This window comes from Punica granatum, chromosome 5 (genome assembly GCF_007655135.1).
Source record: "Punica granatum isolate Tunisia-2019 chromosome 5, ASM765513v2, whole genome shotgun sequence".
In the NCBI taxonomy this organism is placed as follows: Eukaryota; Viridiplantae; Streptophyta; class Magnoliopsida; order Myrtales; family Lythraceae; genus Punica; species Punica granatum.
The window spans coordinates 8,798,735-8,820,716 of record NC_045131.1 but is presented as its reverse complement, the minus strand read 5'-3'; the positions used below and the strand labels follow the sequence as shown (position 1 = coordinate 8,820,716).

The 21,982-nt window shown below is 40.6% G+C and overlaps 3 protein-coding genes across 5 annotated transcripts; 1 reads left to right on the top strand and 2 right to left on the bottom strand.

Moving 5' to 3' along the window:
- Positions 1 to 3,515: 3,515 nt before the first annotated feature.
- LOC116209499 (carboxyl-terminal-processing peptidase 3, chloroplastic) lies at positions 3,516 to 6,648 on the top strand. 2 transcript variants are annotated; one of them, XM_031543154.1, is made up of 12 exons: positions 3,516 to 3,940; positions 4,068 to 4,149; positions 4,274 to 4,404; positions 4,500 to 4,586; positions 4,726 to 4,804; positions 4,927 to 5,015; positions 5,104 to 5,139; positions 5,312 to 5,431; positions 5,514 to 5,600; positions 5,734 to 5,847; positions 5,994 to 6,101; positions 6,186 to 6,648. In XM_031543154.1, the coding sequence occupies exons 1-12, from the start codon at positions 3,590 to 3,592 to the stop codon at positions 6,432 to 6,434; spliced, it is 1,533 nt and encodes a 510-aa protein (XP_031399014.1). In that variant the 5' UTR covers positions 3,516 to 3,589; the 3' UTR covers positions 6,435 to 6,648. The 2 variants fall into 2 exon arrangements, with proteins under 2 accessions (XP_031399014.1, XP_031399013.1); XM_031543153.1 differs by having other exon boundaries at positions 3,519 to 3,940; positions 5,698 to 5,847.
- Positions 6,649 to 10,223: 3,575 nt separating this feature from the next.
- Positions 10,224 to 14,298, bottom strand: LOC116208135 (serine/threonine-protein kinase Nek6-like). Of its 2 annotated transcripts, XM_031541390.1 has the most exons (14): positions 14,086 to 14,298; positions 13,664 to 13,959; positions 13,108 to 13,174; positions 12,944 to 13,009; positions 12,784 to 12,830; positions 12,624 to 12,669; positions 12,453 to 12,533; positions 12,298 to 12,340; positions 12,153 to 12,202; positions 11,970 to 12,051; positions 11,807 to 11,856; positions 11,642 to 11,715; positions 11,519 to 11,570; positions 10,224 to 11,430 (listed from the first exon to the last, which is right to left on the bottom strand). In XM_031541390.1, the coding sequence occupies exons 1-14, from the start codon at positions 14,086 to 14,088 to the stop codon at positions 10,411 to 10,413; spliced, it is 1,977 nt and encodes a 658-aa protein (XP_031397250.1). In that variant the 5' UTR covers positions 14,089 to 14,298; the 3' UTR covers positions 10,224 to 10,410. The 2 variants fall into 2 exon arrangements, with proteins under 2 accessions (XP_031397250.1, XP_031397251.1); XM_031541391.1 differs by lacking the exons at positions 13,664 to 13,959; positions 14,086 to 14,298 and adding an exon at positions 13,488 to 13,631.
- A 2,098-nt stretch (positions 14,299 to 16,396) lies between these two features.
- Positions 16,397 to 19,331, bottom strand: LOC116206680 (chaperone protein dnaJ 6). Its single transcript, XM_031539478.1, has 8 exons — positions 19,082 to 19,331; positions 18,133 to 18,231; positions 17,919 to 18,020; positions 17,605 to 17,664; positions 17,398 to 17,504; positions 17,209 to 17,291; positions 16,922 to 17,012; positions 16,397 to 16,807 (listed from the first exon to the last, which is right to left on the bottom strand). The coding sequence occupies exons 1-8, from the start codon at positions 19,187 to 19,189 to the stop codon at positions 16,597 to 16,599; spliced, it is 861 nt and encodes a 286-aa protein (XP_031395338.1). The 5' UTR covers positions 19,190 to 19,331; the 3' UTR covers positions 16,397 to 16,596.
- Between the last annotated feature and the right edge of the window lie 2,651 nt (positions 19,332 to 21,982).

Here is a 21,982-nt window from a genome sequence, read left to right as displayed (position 1 = left end):
CTTGGACATGACTAGATTATAACCACTCGATTTCTCATTAAATATGGAAAAGAAAATAAGTTCTAATTAGTGCAGAAAAGTTCAAATAATATTAATAATTACAAGAAAGAAAAATTAAATCGAATTTCCATGTGTCGTTTCATTCTTTCCCTAAAATCAAGGCATATGAGCGCTTGAGGGGAGACCTACAGACAAATGGAATAAACGCTAGGCCCATACTATCACTCAGAGAGACCACACATTTTTCTTAAATGATACCCCCCAAACTATCAATCACATACATACACATATGTATATGAACATGATATGTACATACACATATATGCATGAATATATGCTGGTTTTATGTAACTATGTTTCTAAAGTACGCTGGGCTTGTTTCTGCGGTATAAATTGCTTATAATGTAAATTATAGGCAAAAACCGGGTTTCGGGTTTAAATCTTTATCAAGAAGGAAAGCTTCCTGTGTACGAATGCGTTTTCAATGTGGATGCATCGATGTCATAATAAGATATTGGTGTCTGTTTGCAGCGAAGGAACAAAACTCACAAACGTCAAGTAAAAATGGACCCTAGCTAGATGAAATTGAAAATGTTATATGTGGTGGCACAACTTTGATGGACCTACCATCCTGTATCCAAGGCCGGTACTCAACGAAACACTTCAGTCATCTATTCTGCCGACTTTAAAGCCTCGAGAGTTTGGATGAATTTTCGAGGTCAACAAGTTCCGCTTCTCCAGACATTTCCATTCAATCAATGATCGACACTGAACGTCAAGTTATCCGCTTCTCTGCTGTAGGAAGCATTTATTGTCGTCCTCACACATGTAAGGTAGTCGCTGCAACTCTAGATATTTCCTCAAATTAATTACATGGCTCGGTAAGATAACCGAATAATTTCTCCTATTCTCTCATCCATACTCTTATTATGTGTTTGATAGAGGAATCCTTGGCTTACATTGATTTGAATATTTGAAATATTAAAAGGATGCGAATTTGAATGCAAAGGAGAGTACATTTAGAATGCGAACAAATAGATAGATCGTTTTAAGGCTTCGGACGTGAAACAACCTTAAAATAAACGAAGAGAAAAAAAACATAAGATTTTTCTTGAAATTCTTTCTAAGCTAATTGATTGGGGAATAATCTAACCAATAGAGGCCCTGCTGCTTCAAGCTTTCTTCTTCTTTTTGGCCAATTACAATAATTACATTAACCAGATAAGAAAAAGAATTCAATACAGTAGCGCTTGTTTTCTCGTTAGAACTAAGAGATTCCGTTTTTCGGACTTTCTATCTCTTTTCTTTTCTTATCCCATTCACCTTTTTTGTGATCGAAAAAAAAATCAATGGGTTAAAAACCTTTTATCCCAATTTTTTTCTTTATTTTGAGAGAGAGGAAGAGATTGAGAGGCTCCCTTTACTTTCATTTGCAATGCCTTTTCCTTTGTTGTTTTTTAATGACTTTGATGGGAATCCAATCAAATGCACTCCTCTTTTTGCAAAATGAAGGAAAGGTGAGATTTGGCAGACAGCTTTAGTACCAATGAATCTGTTTTCACAAACTTGTGTTTCTTTTCTCTTTTATATATATATATATACATCTTTCTATCTATATATTTGTGTGGGTGATATCAATATATGTTGTGTGTGTGTGTGTTTGTGTGTATATGTTATTGCTTTGGTTGTATGAGATGATAGGGGATCATAAACCAGACATTTTCTGACAAATTTTCAGTGTACTAAAACCAATTATAGGACACCCCCTTATAGCCAAATGAATCACATGCATTCAGAAAATAATATTCCTAAACTTCAGCTTAAATGGGAATAATTGCCATACCCCTCAATTATTAATGAGGCTGACATATCCCGAACACGACATCTATCGTAAAGGGGCCAGTAACAATAAGCTAAATGCTGAATAAGAAAGTAGAAGTATGTGGCCGTTTACTGCCGATTTTTGATCGTATGAAGTTAATGGGTGGTGTATTACATTATATGGGATTTTCTTGATCACAAAAGTGACAGGGGCAATTAGGTTTGCCATTTCTGGGCATGTCAAAAGGGAAGTTGGGCTACTATGAAAGATTTCCAAGTCAGAATTGAAGTTTCCCATGTGGCATTTAATCAGATTTTCACATTAATTAATGATCTCTTTCCTCTGCAATAGTTCCATTAATTGCATCCGTACAACTGCACATGAACTGTGGGGGAAAAACATGAGGAGATGGGCATATGCCTGCTTTAGTAAGCTTGCCTTGCAACTGCTAAATGAGTTGGACTTGCAAGATGTGGAAATCCGAAAGAGAAACTTCATCGAGTAAAAAGAAACGAAGTTGAGTTTTCCGAATCGATCACAACTTTCCAATGAAAACGAACTGATCCAAACCTTCCACACTCTCTGCCCTATGCTTAGATATATCTTGTGCTGTTGGACACGATCATACGGCAGAGGGTGCAAACTAATGATGACGAATATCAAAGACATAAACACCGATGTTTATGTTGACGGAACATTGATCTTTGATATCAAACTTACTTCCGTACAAAACCGGGCGGTTGAAACCATAGGTCCGACCTACTCATCAGATCAACTCTTCTCTTGGTCAAAATCTTCTTGCTTGGTGATCCTGAATTGTTGATCATGCTTTATGGGCTTCAGGAGGCCCATTTCCAGAGGCTGAGGCCCACAGAGTATTAACCATGAGAAATTCTGAAGCCCATTTATGTGTTCAGGCCCATCTGAACATGAACTTCCTGTGGGCCAGCAAAGGGACTTCCTGCCCTGGCTGGTCTTATCATCATCATCACATATATATATACTTATCCAAATTGTTGAATAAAAATAAAATTATTAGTAATCTTCGTACATAATGGTAAACACTTTTGGTGAAATAAAATATTTTCCTAGAGCAATCGACAATTCACCGAACAATAAAGAGTAATATAATTCATTAATAATTGATGAATTAAATGAGCTTTTACGATCCACTTTAAGTCATGGATCACCTATAGATTTATTCATATATAAACCCAGTCGGTCCAAATCCAACAGCTTAGAGGCTATAGTGCCGGAATTCTGAGAAGCAAGATAGTTACACACAAAAGGTCGATTAATTATTATGACATTAATTATTTTTTATTTTTTTTAATATTTAACTAATTTTTCCTATTTTCGACGTAAAAGTTAGAAATAAACTGCATTTTATTTCCTTTCTTGGCAAATACGTGGACTTCACAATAACAACAATTCCAATACAACTGCCTTTTTATTAATAATCGTGCAAAATCGACATGAACACAAAAAAAAAATTGATAGCAATATAATTATTTATTTATTAATATAAGGCAATTCCATAAGAAAAATTAAAAATAAAATAAAATATGAGGCAAGGTTTGATTTTTCCAGTTAAATACTTACACGTCTACGCCACTACTGATTCCTCTCCACCACAACTAGCAAAGATTCATGCGGGTCCCACCTCCCCAGCTAGTATGATTCCTCCCACCAACGACATATAACGGTCGTCGTTTCCTTCTTCCGGCCTCCTTTCTCTGACTCCCCTCTCCGTGGCATAGAACAGAAATGGAGCCAATCTGCCACAAGTTCGATCTCAGCCCTCCACAGCTCTCGCCGATCCCCCCGAAACTCACAAAACCCGCATCTCTCTTCTGTTACTCTCGCCGATACGCCAGCTCGAACCGGAAGTTTGAGAGGAAACTGCAGGTGTCGGCCTCTTACTCTCATCATGAGGTGCAACCGGTCAAAGCCAACTCCAATGGCGAAGCTACCGATAGCGAGTGCTTGGTCAAGTCAATCAGGAGAGGCCTCGTCGGCTTTGCAGCTGCGGCGGCTGCTTTGGCTTCTGTCTGGTCCGATTCTTCGGCTCTGGCAGAGTCCTTGACCGTTGCTTTTCCCGCTTCTCGGATTCAGGAGGTGACAGATTCTGTTTTTGATTGATTTCATTCTTTTGCGTGTACTTTGTCGGCATGTTTTGTGCGGTTGATGCTTTGAGACTTGCCGTTTGAGTTGATTGCTGAGTCGGGAAACGTTTCCTTGCTAGGTAAATACAGTCCAGAGAACTCTTGTGGAGGCTTGGGGCCTGATCCGGGAGACTTTTGTGGATCCGACATTTAACCACCAAGGTATTATGAACCCCGGCATCCAATGATTGCGAAGACTTTTATCCTATGTTGTTTGTTATGAAGGAACTAGGGGAAGATGAAGCTTGTTTGATATGTATAGTTGATAAGAATTAATCTCTTGCAGATTGGGACTCGAAGTTGCAGCAGACGATGGCAGAAATATTCGCCTTAAGATCGGAGGATGCAGCGTATAAAAAGATTGGTGCTATGCTCTCTACTCTTGGGGATCCCTTCACACGGATTATCAGCCCCAAGGTTCGGTAACCGCTTTCCTCTGTGAGGCGTTGCTCTGTGTGACATCCTGTCATTTTTTTCTGATGGAGATGGACTAGTATATGTTCTCTGGGCAGGAGTACCAAAGTTTTAGGATTGGAAGCGATGGGAATTTGCAAGGAGTCGGGATCTTCGTTAACATGGAACCAAACTCCGGGCATTTGGTCAGTTCCCATTCTCTCCTGCAATTGTTACCTTCTTTATTATTATTATTTTCCAATCGAAGACGAGCATGGTTTATATTTTCTTTTCGTGTATTATAGACTTCGGCTGCTTTACTTCCATTGAAATGAAAATTTTCAGGTAGTTTTGTCTTGCGTAGAAGGTAGCCCAGCGGCACGTGCCGGCATACATGATGGCGATGAACTGATCGAGATCGATGGTAAAGTAGCTCATTTGATTCCCCTACTCAAGGACATCTTGTTTAATTTGTTAGTGGGAACAATTCTCCTGACATGATGAACTTTATATTTGTCGGGGAACCATGTTGATGGGTATATTCAGGGCAGCGTCTGGACGGACTTGACAGCGAAATGGCAGCACAGAAACTTCGGGGTCGAGCTGGAACAACTGTTACAGTGAAAATCCAGAGTGTAAATCGACTCCCACTGATCTCTGCTTCATGCATTCCATTATTACTTTCAACAATATAATAAATCAAAACGACTTTCTGTTCACCAGGGTAAGGATTCGAAGAGTGATTCAGTCATCAGAGAGGTAGCAATCCATTGCATTCTGCCTTTCTTTTCTCTTTTGGGCTTAACCTTTTGCTTCCCGCTCCTGATTGATTGTCAAAGCACAGCCTTGTACTGTGTTTCCGAGTGTTCGAGTTAATCTTGTTATAAATTATGAATGCTCGGAAACTGAGTCTTTGTGGATTGAACTGAAGGTCAGTTTGCCTCGAGAGTATATCAGACTGTCCCCGATTTCGAGTGCCATAATTCCTCATAGAACCCCAGAAGGTCATCTGACTAAGACCGGCTACGTAAAGCTGACAGCATTCTCTCAGGTAACAACAATCCCCTTTCTTCTAATAAATTCTCAGATGCATGGATTCATCGGAAAATAACGAGTTTTCCATAATCTGTCAGAGTGCTGCTGCTGATATGGAGAGCACTATTGAGGACATGGAGCAGCAAGATGTCCACTCCTATATATTGGATCTCCGGAACAACCCAGTAACGTCCCAATGTTCCATGATCCCCGATCGAAAAATGTTTAAAAACTCTACTTCTGCCCTTACCGATATGCATGTCGCTTTGGAATTGCCTTCAGGGGGGATTGGTAATGGCTGGGCTTGATGTTGCACAGATGTGGCTCGATGGGGATGAGACATTAGTTAACACTATTGATCGCGACGGGAACTTGCTGCCCATTAACATGGTCAACGGACACGCGCTAACCCATGATCCACTAGTCGTGCTAGTAAGCAGCAAGCTTCGGTCTTGATAGTATCGAAGAGAAATCAACAAAATATTTTTGCAGCAAGACAAACCGAAACTTTCATACTCATTTGCATCCTCCTGTTCGTTGTTCACTGGTTTTGCCTAATTTTATACTTCCCGAATCAGGTCAATGAAGGAAGTGCTAGCGCGAGCGAGATATTGGCTGGAGCATTGCACGACAATGGCCGTGCCATTCTTGTGGGGCACAAAACTTTCGGAAAAGGGAAAATCCAGGTATGATCGGCATCCTTAAGCAAGAAATTTCCCAACTGTTATGAGAACTCCCATCCCGCTAATTTTTTTGGGGCCTATGTACAGAGCGTGACGGAGCTTCATGATGGATCAGCCCTATTCGTAACGGTCGCAAAGTATCTGTCTCCGGCTCTCCACGACATAGACAAGGTTGGGATCACTCCCGACGTGCAGTGCACAGCTGACATGCTTAACGTGCCGAAGGATTCATTGCAGAAGGACAAGAGCTCAGTCTCGTCCCTGGAGGCAGATTCCTGCATCATGGTGGCTGAACACGAGCTCGATGTTCAGGAGTCCGAGGGAACTGCTTCTTGAAGGGGCAATAGGAACATTGATCTCGATCCCGAGAATTGTTTCATGACATTACATTCAATTGGATGTACAGGTGCAAGAATATAAATCCCAGTTAGTATAATATAGTCTTATTAGGGAATTATCCTATTGTGTATGATATTTACAAGCAAAACGTATAAAACTACTTAGCTACGAACAAATATCGTATAAATCCTTTGGGCGCTCTGACCTGTAAGTATATGAAGCTTAATAATATCCGGTAAGTACAGCCACGGCAAGTACAGACGATGCAATAGAAGACCCCACTACGAGGCCTGATCCTGGCAGGGAATACCCGGCCGCTCCAGGTTCCGGGGGTGGCGTCTCCGGGAACGGGATCGGGAATGGAAAAGAGGACCCTGTTCCATCTTTTGGAGGTGGGGCTGGCGCCGTCACGCCATCCTGGCCATCACGACCACCGCCATGAAGAAGATTGCCGCCGTGAGAACGAGCACGGCGGCCTTCAAGACGATGCTAACGTGCGCCATTGGTCGGATACAGTGAAGGACCAGAGAGAACGAGAGCTCTGAGGAGTTCTTAAGCAGAAGATTAATGTAATATTATTAATGCAGTGGATAAATTGGGATTGGGAATGGTTGATTGATTCTAAACGTAAATGATTTTTCAAAAAAAAATATTACACGTAAATGAGGATTTTCGTTCATAGACGGCACGGCACCCATTGGGTTGCCACTTGCCGCCATATCCTCAGCTGCCAAATGTCGGTGGAGTCCATGGGCTTTTTGTAAGGCTTCTATGCTTTAGGCCCAGTGGGCTTCAGTTGGGCTTGGCACCGGGTTCCATGCGTATCTAATTCTATGATTCCAACGGACAGTTGCCGATTGGGTTTAACGGTCGATAAACCCTTTTCGGAGATCACATATAGTTGAAGAATGAAAATGAATCCTCTTTTATTAACAAATAGGAATGATAGAGATGCATAGGCACGATACAGATATCAGCTCCGGTAAGGTCCATGATCACACCCTAGTCTAAGCAAACTCTGCAAATCGATAGAACTCTCTCAAGTTTCAGCCTCCACACGGACATTATTAGCAAAGTAGGTGGAATACTCTAACAAGCGCAACCCAAGCCGATGATCGCTCTAACGGAACAAAATAGGAAAAATGGAGGACAGGAGAACTAAGCAGCAGGCAGAAACACCAGGGAGTGGCAAGTAATGCCCTGCTCCAGTCTCCATCGCAGCCACCGGCGCAATGTCAAGTTCTTCTGCTGCCATGATCCGGGTCACATAAGCCAATGCCACGAACATCATCACCACAGCCCGGGCATCACCAAATCTCGCCATTTTTCAGATGGAAGAGAGCGTGTGGAGCTAGACGGATGGTCCGGGATTCGGGGAGTGGTGGCTGTGTGGGAAGTGAAGGACTTGGAGCGTGATTTATATATACAAGCTGTGGCCATATTATATAAGGGAGCTTGGTGCTGTTCATGTATCAGCATCTGAGCAATCAGCCTTTCGGCTTCAAGCCTTCTGTGTTAATCAACAGATGTCCCTATGGCCCTCAGAAGGTGAGATTTCATATGGGGTTTTAATGAAAGATAAATGGATACAAAGGAGGAGGGTGCAAGGTCCTACGTTACCGGTGCAAGATCACTTCTTTGGTGTAAAACTTCATAATAAATTAATTAATTTAGTTAATCAACAATCATGAGTCGTGGAGGTGGAGGTGGAGGCAGAGCAGTCGAAAAACAATGTTCCGTAGGGGGATTTGATCTGCAGTATAGGAATTCAAAATCCATTAGGAGCACCTCGTGACGTAAGCCAAATCGAGATTTGAACAAGATTATAGTCTCCTCTAATATGTTGAAGAAAACTCATAGTCTCATTGAAAGCCCAAAAAATATAAAAAATAAAAAATAAAATGATAACTTCTGTGTTGATATGGTGATCATCATGAAATAAATTACGCCCCACTCAAAATAATTTTGTGTCTGCACATAAATAAAAATGGTGCAATGTTGCCTTCCTAGTATGATAATTTTCGTAGTCACTCCTATCTATCTGTCTTTCTTTCTTTCTTTATGGTAAGCAGTCACTTCATCTTTGCCATAATAATTGCACGTAATTTGTTTGAAACAAGATTCGAACATCAGAGAGGGTTTAGCGAAATAACGCACGCTCTCGCTTGATAATCAAAAGATTTTATATTCGATAGTCATATAGGACTACTCGTACTCCTTTATTAAATATTAAAATTTTTTATTTTATTATGCTAGGCTCATGAGACTTTCTTATAATTTTAAAAAATCTGGACAACCTTGGTTCTCCCCAGATCTAGTGTTTGAACATCGACTGTTATCTCAAGATCCGACTTCACAAGTTTACATATTTCATGAATCTCAATCGTTTATGGATGTGAATTTCACAGCTGGCCTTAGGTCGGTAAAACCGTCCCCCGATGCCCCTAAAATTTTAGGTCCCACAATTAATTAGGAATATTACATGTAAAGTATAAAATTCCTAATTTGCTTCGTGCACACCAGATTCATAGTTTTTCTCCCTGTCAATAACTTAATTAAATCAAATTTTCTCATTCTCTTAATCATATCCAAACTTGTCCATACTTTAAAATATTCAATCAAAATAACTTGTTCTTTTAGTCATTTTTTCCTACCTCTTTTACAGAATTACAGCTCCTCTTTTCTTTTCTAGTGTTCATTTTTACCTATGATTTTTTGTAATTATCTTTCCTCTTATTCTTTTGGTCGATGCAAGTAGAAAGGAGAAGGATATTTTATCTTTTTGTGGTGAATGATTATGGTAATAAAATCACATAAAAAAAATATTAGGAGAGAGATTGATCATAAGAAAGTAATTATTATTTTACATCTCAAAATTGAAAAAAGAAAATCTATAATAAAATAATATATTAATTTTACTGAATATAAATTAGAGATCTCATATCAGATTTTTGCCTTAGACCACAAGATTTCTTGCGTCACGCTGTGTGATCGGGTATCCTATGCCGCGATTTTTCAGGTGCGAATGAATTGTTTCACACCCGATTCTCCCTTGTAGGGCGGGCAGCAAAATGTAACTGCGCAACCCTCACCAATCGTAGAAACGAATTAGTCCAAATATGGATACATAGGACTCGCCCTGAATTACTTAGAAAATTCACAACAAACATTCCTCAGATCATGCAATTCCAGACACGTAAACAACAATTCTAAATTTTGCACTTACGTCTTTTGCCATTGTCTTGTCTAAAAATGGCTGTCCCTCCCTATATATACCCTCTGACATCCATTACTTCATCCACAAGGCGGAAATAAAAATCCATACAAGAGGCATTCGTCTCCTTCCAAACGCGTTCAAAAAAACTTCAGAAAAAAACCGACGCGTTCGCCATGGAGATGAAGAAGATCTCGTGCGCCATCCTCGTCGTGGCCGCCTCATTGAGCGCCGCTTTGGCCGCTGAGGGGCCTGCCGCCGCTCCCGCCCCAGGGCCATCAAGTGGGGCCTCCGCCGCCTTGCCTGCCGTTGGATCCCTTGTTGGAGCCTCCGTCCTATCCTTCCTTGCCTACTACTTGCACTGAGCTCGACTACAGTCGAAGCCCCCGGACCACAAAAAGAGTAGGGATGGAAATAGATCGAGATCCAACAAGATGAGAGACTTTGAGGGCAGCCGAGATATATTATTTTCGGGCTCTAATAGTTTTGGGAGTTCATTTTCTCTCATCTTCCATTCGTGTCCATGACGTGTTAGATCTCATATCTTTGCAATAAAAGTTGCTCTTTCAGAGTAAGAAAATCAGTATCTTCATATCCATTCAAACAATCCCAGAGATTATTGTTGTTTACAATATTAACAGGACACATAAAAACAGTTCCGGGGCAGTACATAAATTAGCAAAACAAACACTCCAGAAAAACGCCGAAAGAAACACTTAAATCTCGGTATAAATTAGACCAGCTCAAAGTTATCAAAGATCAGCTAGTACCATTAAATTTCTGGGAAGACATGAGGCTTTTTGTGAGCAAAATAGCTGTCTCTCTCGAAGAGACAGTTTCTTCTCCGAACGGTCTCAAGACACCAGCGAGCTCCTCAATCTTGTCCTGTTTAAGCAGCTGGGCGCACAGCTCAAGCAATGACTCGAGGGCATCGGCTCTCTGCTGGCTCGGTGTTTCCCAGTCAATCTTCATTCCTTGATCCTTACTAATAGCAGCTAGCTTGCTGAGCAACGATGTCTTGAGTCGTGCTCGCTCTGCGACTCGGGCATCCTCAGACTCTGTTTGCACGCATTGGGTCTTCTCATCCGCTGCTTTCGCTTCGACTTCTTTATATGGTAGAGAGTTGTTACTCTCATTCGATGAGTACTCCACAGAAATTTCCTTCTTATTATGTTCAGATGACGAAGTACCATTTGTCAGTAAATCTTTGAGATCCCGTTGTTGGTCGTCTACTTGTTTCTGCTCCTGAACGGTCTCTTTCACCTCCACGCTTGACTCCTTCACGGGTGGGTTGAGCTCGTTTATAGGTTGGACGCGCTCTTCGCTGATAGAACTTGGCATGCTTCCTGAGGTAATTTCTCCACTCTCAGTGTTCTCCTTGGACATGGATTTAGACTCTGCTTCTTCTTGGTCTCCATTACAAACAGTCACTTCGGAATGGCTTGAACTGTGATTTAAACTATCCGATGAATCGGACACTTCAATAGAACAGCTCGTTGGGTCAACCCTCTTGGTCTCAAGATTATCCTCTTGCACAGCTGGACTTGGATCCACAGTCAGGTTAATATCTTGGAGTTTCTTCACAACTGCGATCTTTCTGTCTCGATTCTCTCTCTCCACCTTTAATTTGCTGGGTGAAGATTTGGGTGACGATCTAAGTGGTGTCTTATCTTTATCCTTCGGGCTGCTTACAGACTTTACGGGAAGAAAAACAGAAGAGGCATGGCTGCACCGAAGGAGGTAAGGCTGCAAATGGGGATGCCTCAACAGCTCAGCCGCCTGAAAATGAAAACCAACTTCCGGAATGTATCTAAGTTAAAGGAATTTATGAATCTCTGATAAAGTTACTTAATAACTTGAACTGTACCGTCGGTCTATGTTCCGGATTCTTCCTTAACATGGTCTTGATGATCTGTTTGCTGTTGGCGGAAAAGATGAATTTCAGGGAAAGAGCAAAAAATTGACTGATGAAAGTTCTGAGGCAACTTACAGTGAGGAGGAATACACAATTGGGAGAGGAGAAATGGTTGATCTGTTTATTTTATTAATGAGTCCCGCCATATCCTGTCAAGACAATTTACTCGATATTTACTCAACTCTTCGGTAAGTTAGGTGTACTGTTTGAGATGCAAATGCAGATCATGTTTGTACTTACTGGGGCTCTAAATGCAGGGTGATGTGCCGCTATTTCAAACATACAGCAACCTATGGAGAGCAGTAGGAACATTTTTTTTCTCTTCTTGTTAGAATTCTTCGAAATTGGTAATTACTTTCAACAGTTGAACTATGATTTGACTCATTTGAGATTCTGTCCTTACCGAGAGACCATATATCCGATTTGTAGCCATAAGGTATATCTGCTAGCAGTTCAGGGCACATGTAATTGGGAGTGCCAACGACCTGCAATCAGGAGAGGGGAGTGAATTGTACATAAGTGAGTTCATTTGCCTACTTAAACCATGGATACTTGATATTGTCATAGATGCTACATAACTACTTACCGACGAAGCCAGTTCCTCGGCGCCAAGTAGCCTTGCGAGTCCAAAATCACCTGTAAATTGAACATACATGCATTAGAAGGAAGTATTCGATGATTTTGGAAAGCCATATCTGACAATCACTTGGAAATATATTATGGTTTCATACCGAGCCTGATGTCTTTGTCCTTGGTGAGAAATATATTGGAGCACTGTTATAAAAGGAACTCGTGTCAAAATAACACCAAAAAGTAGGTAGTTTTCGATCTCAGTATTTTCTTTCAACTAATCAAAATAGATTTAAAACTGAACACTGGAGCATACTTTAAGATCTCTATGGAGCACACGGTTTGAGTGGAGGTAGTCAACAGCTAGCAGCAACTGGGTCAACCATTTACAGATTTTCTGCAAAAAGGATTGGGATAACAGACTTATAAACGTCTCATCCTCCACGTCCATTTGAATGAAGCACTTTCACAAAATTTATGAATTTACCTCCTCTGGGAAGAATATTCCTCTTGCCTTTTTTATAGCCTCAGCCCTGTTACCAGAAAAAGAAAATGAAAGAATCCGTATTATTCTCATCTTTCTTAGCAATTCAATTTCAAATAACCATTCATTTTGATACAAACGATGAATCACAGTGGCAACTCACATGTCCCCGCCTTCACAATAACTGGTCACAATGCAGATGCAGTTTCCCTGTAAGGACCGAACAAGCCTATCTTGCTCAGTAGCATTCACTACAACAAACTCATTTGAGTGCTATACTTGAATAAATCATGCGCATGTTGACATGTTAAGAGAACACCAACCTTGTCTACCCAAGCATCCTTATACTCCACGATGTATGGATTATTTAGTTTCGCGATCAGCTCCATCTGCAAAGGATAAATAGCACGAATTTCTCAAATGTGTCAACATCATATGAAAGAGGGTCAGATCAAAACTGCCAATTCAGCTGGGAAGGAAAACTAACCTCCTGATGGGCTGTTTGCTTGAACGTCTCGTTTTGCTTAGACAAACGAATCTTCTTCAGCACATACCTGAAAGATGGCGAAAAGAAGCCGGAGAACCCGAACTCAGGATAGCAGTGTTAAGCAAACCCGAACACTCAAAACCGAGACTATCCCCATTAAATTTGAAAGTAAAATAAAGGGAAATCTCAATAATACTGGTTCTCGTGAATTCATTCCCATGAAAAGGAACTTCTAGGGCCAATAGCAACAGCCACAGACAAAGAACATTAACCTTTCTCTCCCACTAAAGACATATTCACACGAATCGTCCTATTTCAGTGCAATCTGCCAATTCAGCTCAACCTACCCCAACCCTACTCCGCAAACCAAGGACCATTACCAGAGCAGTAAATGCATCGCAAGCCCAAGAGTTCGACATTCCTCTCTCTAGTGGAAGATGCCAACGAAAACTCCATGTACGGAAGCAGACAATGCCCTCCATAAAGCAACGACCTTTCGGGAAAAATCAAGACAGTAAATATATAGGGGAGGGGTCAAGAAGGAGGTTGCTCTTACTTCCTCTTCTCCAATTTATGGAGGACAAGAAACGCCGACCCGAAAGCTCCTCTCCCAATCTGCTCAATCACCTCGTAAGCCTCCATCTTGGAGCTCGAATCACCGGTCTCTGCATCCATGGCAGCCTCCTCGGGGGGAGCCCAGCTCAGAAGAGATGAGACCGATCCGACTGAACAGAACCGACAAATATGGGGCTCCAAACAGTACCCCCAAGCCTGACAGGGGATTTGGACGGCTTCAACTCCAAGAAGAAGAAGAACCCGGAAGAGGAGGAGGAGGAGGAGGATGAGCAGTTGCTGCAGAGCTCAAGTATTCGGAAGAAAAGTCAGTGACCCACCACACAGACACAGACACAGAAGACAGGGAGAGAGAGAGAGAGAGAGAGAGAGAGAGAGAAGGTGAAGGAAAGGAAGGCAAAGCACCATTAAAAGCGGCAAAGCACATATATAATTGTTAATTGGGATGGGTCGATTATCAATCTAAACCCAAAAAAGAAGGCGAAAGCGGCCAATAGAGAGAGAATTTTAATGGGGGGCGCCAACGAGTGATTAGTGCAGAAAATAAAGAAGACCAAGAAAAAGTTGAAAAAAAGTGGACATAGCCGTGGAAGAAGGGGCTTTGCTTGCTCTTGCGGGCGGATTATATATGTAGTTTCATTTCGGGTGTAATGGTTCCGATCCTCCGAACCGAGCAAAACACGGCCTTCCGGGTTCGGGATATGGTGAAATTTAGTCTATTTTACGGAGTCCGGGATATAGAACAAACGGGCTAATTGTAATTACGAATTGAGGTTGCAGTCTTTCTTGCTCGCACGCCCAACCGACCCACACGGAGGTGCGACGTCGCTGTCGCCCACCTCAATTCCTGTCGGGCATTGAGCTCTCTCTCTCTCTCTCTCTCTCTCTCTGCCTCTCTAAAAATTTCTGCTGGATTTGTTTCTGCTGGAGGAAGTTGCCACGAGGGTTGGGACTTTTGGACTTGTAAGGAGTTGTACGTGACAATGGTACTACTAATTTATGGCTCAGGAACATTCTCTCTTCTCTCTCACCTAATTAAATATTTTCTAGAGAAAAAAATTAATATGAATTAATTCAGATAATTCGATACGTATTTTGTTTAATTGAAAATTCAAGTTCGGGTCTTAGAAGAAAAAAAATTTGGAGTTTCAATTTTACAACTGGAAAAAATTAACGATTAGAAAATTTTATGCTTAGTGAATTGACTTGACTCACTTCAAGATTGTATTAGTGGATATCAATTAGGTTCTGCATTTCAGATGATGCACGCTCATAAAAGAGAAAAGTCCTAATCGAATGAAAATTCCAAAAAGAAAAGGGGAATGTTTGGTCTGGGCCTCATCATTGAATTTGGGATTTGCAGCTTCGCACAATTATTAAATCAAAAAACCCCATTATATAATTAGAAAAAAATTGGATTGGGTCATTGAGTGTTAATTGTTCTAATGGATGAATGAGAATTTGATGTCATCAACATCAGCAAAGGAATCCTATTCCTCACGGGGCCCGGGGGGCGGGGCGGGCGGGCGGGCGGGCCATGGCAATATCCGTCTAGTAGGAGCAGAAAGACGCCCGGTAGGTAAGTGTGGACACAGTACGGGATGGTTCGGTTTTATGTGCTAACCGTACCGGTTTTAAATTTTCGGAAATGAATTTTTCCTAAGTGAAATCGATCCCCTAACTATATTACAATCATAAATTCGTCCCAAAATAATCATATTTTCAGTTCGATCGTTCCGAATTTAAAAAAATTAACATTAAAGTCTAAATTTAAAAATCGAATCGTTGTACAAGAGTACAATCTACACTAAATAAAGTGTAAAAAAAAAAAAAAAAAACAGGCACGTTTATATATACTAATTAAATTTTTGCAAAGTTCTACTTACACAAAAATATCACCCATCATTACTCAAAACACATATCAATCTTCTACATAAGTACTGAGATGATTTTTAAGATTTCTTTTTCAACTTTTTTCTTTAAGGAAAAAAATAAAGTGGAAATATTTAAACTCAAATCTATAAATAAATATAATATTTATTTATATATATTCGGGACCGGACGGGACGGCCGATCACGGTTTTTGAAATTATAAACCATAACCATCCCGAAGTCAAATGTTTTGAGAATTTGGGAACCAATTTTTTCCCGAAACCAAATAATTCAATTGTTTCGGTTCGGAACCGGACGGTTCGGTTATTGATTATTTTTGCACAGCCCTACCGGTAGGTGAATTGATGGGTTGGTAAGTGACGAAGATTTGGTGAACTGATTCTGCGGCATCCTACAAATCCAATTTAGCTCCCGGTTATATCGGGAACTGTTGATTTGATATATCGAGGGACCCGAAATGTCGAGCAATTGGACAATTGGACAATTGAACAGTGCACGCTCACGATTCCTGATTCTCCTTCCTTCGCTTTTATGCAAGCAATGAGTGCGACCGGGAGGTGGGCCGTCGTCGAGTATAGTAAGGAATGATTGAAAAGATGGAAAAAGGGGAAGAAGGGGAAGCATGCCCGCCCATAAAGCCCCTCTTGTTAGGCTGTCTTTAAGCTTGTTCTAACGTGCACGCACACTTTCCTTCCCACTTTTATATTAGTGTAGCCATTCATCTTCCTCGTCGACCGACTTATCGAATCCTACGTCTATACTCTTATAGTGTATTTTATGTTTCACAACATCCTGTGTCAAACTCGAACTTAAGAGAGCTCGGTAATCCCAAAACCATCGTAAAGAAACAGAAGAATTAAGAAACCAAACTATGGACACCATAGAAGTCATTGACTAAAGCATATGTCGAGAAACATGACAGACGAAGAGAGCAAGGATTCCGAGCTTGGTTTCAGGGGCATGAGAGTTACCAGAGCAAAACCTATATACTCCTAAAATCACGAATCAAGTACTCCACAATGTTTAGTTCTTCCGGGATTTCTTGCTGGACTTTCGGCTCTCGAGCCTCTTCCGTGCAGCCTCAAACTCTTCTTCAGTCATTTCAGAAGAATTCTCTTCCCCACCGCCATACTTGTTCACAAGGGATGAGAACATGGACTCGAACTTGTCCTTCCTCTCACTCCGCCGCTGGGATATTATCGCATGAAGATCTTCTGACTGCTGTTTCTTTGGCCTGAGAATAATCAGATGTTAGACTCCATGCCGTGGTTCTACTCTGAAGATACATGCTAACACAATTGAATAGTCAGCCAGCCTAGAAAATACATCAATGGAAGACGACACTCACTTCCCCCTATTCCTCAGAGGATCAGTAGGCGGTTTTATTTCAGCAATTTGCTTCGACCACTTCTTGTAGGCCTTTGTTTCCTTAAGTTTTCCTGCACGTGAAAGAGAGAATTGGTCGGTGCAGTAATTGTACCAGCACCACAATTGCATTGAACAGATTATTTTAAATGCATCTACTATATATGCTGTGGATAACAAAGCAACAGGCTGTTAGATCCGCAACAGTCCAGAACAATGAAAGTCCAAAGGATGCTTTTATACCGACAGGGGACTGTTAGAAAAACCTGCCTGCCGCTATTTCTTCATCAATCATATCCCTAAACCGATGAGAATCTAGCTTAGGATCTGAGCAAATCATTGAGCAGAAAAGCCTGCAAAGAAAGCAGGATATATGTCAAGTCGGATACTCTAGAAAATTAAAATAAAACAAGAACAGGAAAATGCAATAGGTGGATTAAGGGAGGACTGGAGATGTACCGGTGCATGTTGCCCTTGCATTTCTTGTAGAGATCAAATAAATCATTCTTTTCTGAATCAGATCCCCTGTAGTTTGCTGCAAACTCTTCAATATCTGCTTCAGTAACCTGCAACACACTCATCTCTCCCAATTAACAAGTCAGGAACAATGCATAGAAAGGATATGTAATATTTGATGCCTGCAATGGGAGCGGAAAAGCGGTCGACCTTTTTGTACACAGCTCTGAAATATTCGTGCAAATTCTGAACGACTTCCCCAGCAAGATCCTGATCAGGAAGAGGATACAGGAGAGACAAGCTTCTTAATCCATCAGAGGACTCATAAAGCTCAGCGCAATTCAAACATATCTTTCTATGCAGTTTAAGTGAAAAACTAAAAACAGTGAAAAGACACTGTCATGCATCTTTTCCTTCTCAAAATTTTTCCCGTTCAGAAGTCCAATTTATGCAGGACAGCCCTTCTGTTTCTAAACAAACTAATAAGACATGGATGTGCTTCACATGGTTCCAGATTTACTCACAGCATCATCGACACATCCAGTCTGATCATATAGGGCTCGCTTCTCTTCATCACCGAGAATTGAGATAACCTTTTGCAGTTGCTGAAACTTCTCTTTGGCTTCCTGAGAGAAAATCAAGATGAATTATAATGAGTCAAAGGAGGAACATCACCTACTAATAATTAATAAACTTTTGCATGACAAAGGTTTTTCCATCAGATAAAGACAACTTCACCTCATCATCGGGGTTTTTATCCGGATGGAGTTGCAGTGCCAATTTATGGTAAGCTTTCTTTATTTCCTGCTGAGTCGCAGTCTTTTCCACACCAAGAAGCTGAAAGAAATAAAATCCGTATTATCATCGCTTGTATCATCACTTTTAGTACAGAGGCAGGCCGTGGTATCAAAATACAAACAGGCTCAAAATTCTCTGCGGTAGCATAAAAGAAAGAAGACCCCGTCAAGGATGGTATCACTCATTTCGGCAGATGGAACGGAAAATCTGCCTTAGCCAAGAAAAGTTACACCAGGAAAAGGTCCTTGTTTCAGCATTATCTACTGAAGACACGTGAATTAACTAACATTATATAAGCACTTCATCCGAGCAGAATCAAACTTTCGGATGAATAATAGCCTAAACGTATTATAGCTGAAATGGGGGATGAAGTTCATTAGCTCCTTCCAAGGTACTTGGACATGCAGAGCAGTAGTTGTAAAGGTTATCCTGCCTGAGAGAGCAGTCCAGCAAAGAATACTCCTCAAACGGGAGTAACATGAAATTCGGGTTACCAAGTAAAACTGTCACTTAAATTTCCTTTACTTCATCGGTTCAGATTGAAACATTCAGAGACTATCCAGGGAATCGGTTACAATTTCAGGGCATCATCAAAAAGCTAGAGAAGTGAAAAGATATACAACTGTTTAACGAATCAAGCATGGACCAATCCCTGATGAAAAATTGCATCAGTAAGCAGATATGTAAGAGAATTGATGGCTACCCATGGATCATTAGACGGCAAAGAACTTCTTAATCGAGCGAATCAAGTGGCGACACAGCTAAATTCCATATAAACATTTCCGCCAGGAGCTGAAACAACTCAACAGAGTCCCCTCGAGAGCTCGGGCAACTCAAGCACCCAGGAATCTACACAAAATCCGAGACGAAGACAGCCAATAGAATGTACCTCGTACAAGCTCTTCTCCTCCGAAAGTTTGCCGTGATTCTCGTTCTGTAGCCCCTCTTCTTCTTCGCCATCATCGGACGGAACCCTAGATTTCTTCTTCCTCCCCATTTGTGAGGTTGAGTGTTCGTGAAACTGCGGAAGAGAAGCGAAAGAACCTTCTATGGAGTAAAGCGATTGAAGTGAGGAGAGGAGAGAAATGAAAGATTCAATTTTTAGGGCTTTTCTCCGATCGAAATTCCCGCCATTCCAGGCCCTCTTTCGCGCCGGATTTTTCCGGTCCCACGCGGCTTCCGTACAGCAGATTTTAATGAGTCAATAGTTTACTAATGACCCAGGAACTCATTGGGCCGTGCTCTCTAGAGCTGAGCGAGCACTTCGACCCAAATTCCACTTTACGGGCCTAATTGTGGCCCGTTAAAAGCCCTCGAGCTTCTTTTTTTTTTTTTCCCCTTTTAGGCATAAGGATGCCCTTGGGCAAAATATAAAGACAGGAAATAAAATGACATATAAGTCTCACTGATAAGAATCGAACTCATAATCTCTTAGTCTAAAGCCGATGTGTCACATTGGTGAACTTTTTGGCTACATTTAGTCATGCAAATTGGATATGATTTATGGGAAGGATAAGATAGGAGTTAAAATCCCGAGAATATTCATAATCCTAATTTTGTTTGGTTCATTCCAAAATTTAGGGTTAGGATAAGAAAGGAAAATGACCAATATACTCATAGTTTAATATTTTAAAATAAAAATTAATTTGGAAAATTAGTTTTACATTATATATATACATATACATATTTTTTTAAAAAAAAAAGAACATAGCTTAACAGGAAAGGGGCGGTGGTTGCCTGACTTCGGCCACCGCCGCCCTCAGCAAGGTCGCCAGTCGATGTAGTGGTCTCTTGCCTGGGACGCCACCCCATAGTTGCCTCTCTCTCTTCAAGAGAAAAGGAAGGGACGAATCTGAAGCCACCGGCAACGTCGTTGGTGTAGTGGTGGCCTACTTTGAGTCCTACTGTCCCTCTTCCGGCTTTCCGTTTCCTCAAACATGGGAAGTTCAAAATTTTGAAATGGAGGCAGGGTTAGTTCGGTCTTTTTGCACTATATATTATCCTAATCCACCATAAATCCACCCCTAAGCTGATATTAGATCCTTAATAAATTATAGGGTTTTTCTATCTTATGCCCTCGGGGCATAGGATAAATAATCGTTACTTACCATGACTAAACTATGACTCATTAATACAACAACTATAATTTTTCAATGGCTATAATCGTTACACCTAATCTCTCCTACGAAATTAATCCATAAATGTCTTCTTATCAAATAAATTCATAATATTAAATTCATCCAATTCATTCTCATTAGGAAATCTTGATATCTTTTTTTGGACATTTGGCCGAACATTTTTGTTGGCCAATGACAAATCCCTCTCTCTTTTTTCTTTAACAACATAGTCTGGCTACAGTGACACGGGATGAGCGTGACACCACGTCACAACCGTGTATTGTGTGTGGGCTCGCATACTAGACGGCTCTGATGGCGTGTCACGCTCACCCCGAGTCATCTTAGAAAATTCCTTAGCAAAAAATATAAAAGTTCTCATTTAAAAAATAATGTAAGAGTTGATTTGATGGAGTAAAGGAAGACTAGTAGAACAGAAAAGAGGAGGACAATTGATTTTCTTCCTTTTTGCTTAAGAAAAGAAGGCCAAAGGAAAGCATTGGCAGATCCGAAGCGGAGGAATCATCATCGGGCTTCGGCTCCAGCTGTAGCATAAGCAAACCGTCACCCTCCCAGGGTCGTGGCTATGAAGTCTTCCTGAGCTGCCGACGAGCTGTCATCAGGAATATTTTTAGCAAAATCTCTTGCCAAAATGTTATAAGAAATATTTTTTGCTAAAAAGAAAGAGAGGGATTTGTCACTCACCAACAAAAATATTTGGCCAAATGTCCAGAAAAACCTCAAGATTTTCGAATGAAAATGAGTTGTGTGGATTTAATGGATTGGGTCATTTGGTAAGAAGGGATTACGGATTAATTTGGTAAGAGAGATTAGGGGCATATTAGCCATTGAAAAATTATAGTTGTTAAAAGACGGTGTAGCACAGTAACGCACACCATCGTCTGGTAATTATGAGGTTTCGAATTTAATACTCGGTGAGATTACTCATGTCTTTTTATTAGCTATTATGATTTTTATTTCGTTATACTAAGCCTACGGACCTCTTTTATAATCCAAAAAAATTGTAATTGTTGTATTAATGGGTTATATTTTAGTTATAGTAAGTAATGATAGAGCATAGGATTAGAAAAACCCATAACTATATTCTGACGAAATTAAACCCAGCCTCCATCTTATAGTCACCAAAATGTGGGTTTGGGATGTTATAAATCCTATTCACCCTATATACGGGCGATCAAACGTGGTCTTTAAGTTTTCGTGTACATCTTTAGATATCTTTCTATTTTGTCCTCAAAGACCTCAACATACTCTTTTAGTTATTTTAGTTTCTAAAGTTATGATGTCCAAAAAAAAAAAGTTACTAAAGTTAATAAAAATTATCGATGTTTATCCTTTAGACAATTGCTCTTATCAGTTGAACTATGTCGTCAGCTGTGCATCACATTGGCAACTCACAACTAACCGTGGAAGAACATAACAAATATGTGCATTATGGTGTTGACCATTTATCAGTGCAGCTCAAACCAATGAGTAGAATAGCTACACAAACATTATATCTAATAGAATTCACGTGACAAAATCATAAAATACTTAAAAATTTCTATTTTTGTGATATTTTTAAAAATTAATGGAAATTGGAATTACTTTATGGTTGTGATTTTGTCATGTGAACTCCTTTATATATAAAACTTTCTCTACGCAAGGCCACTTCATTC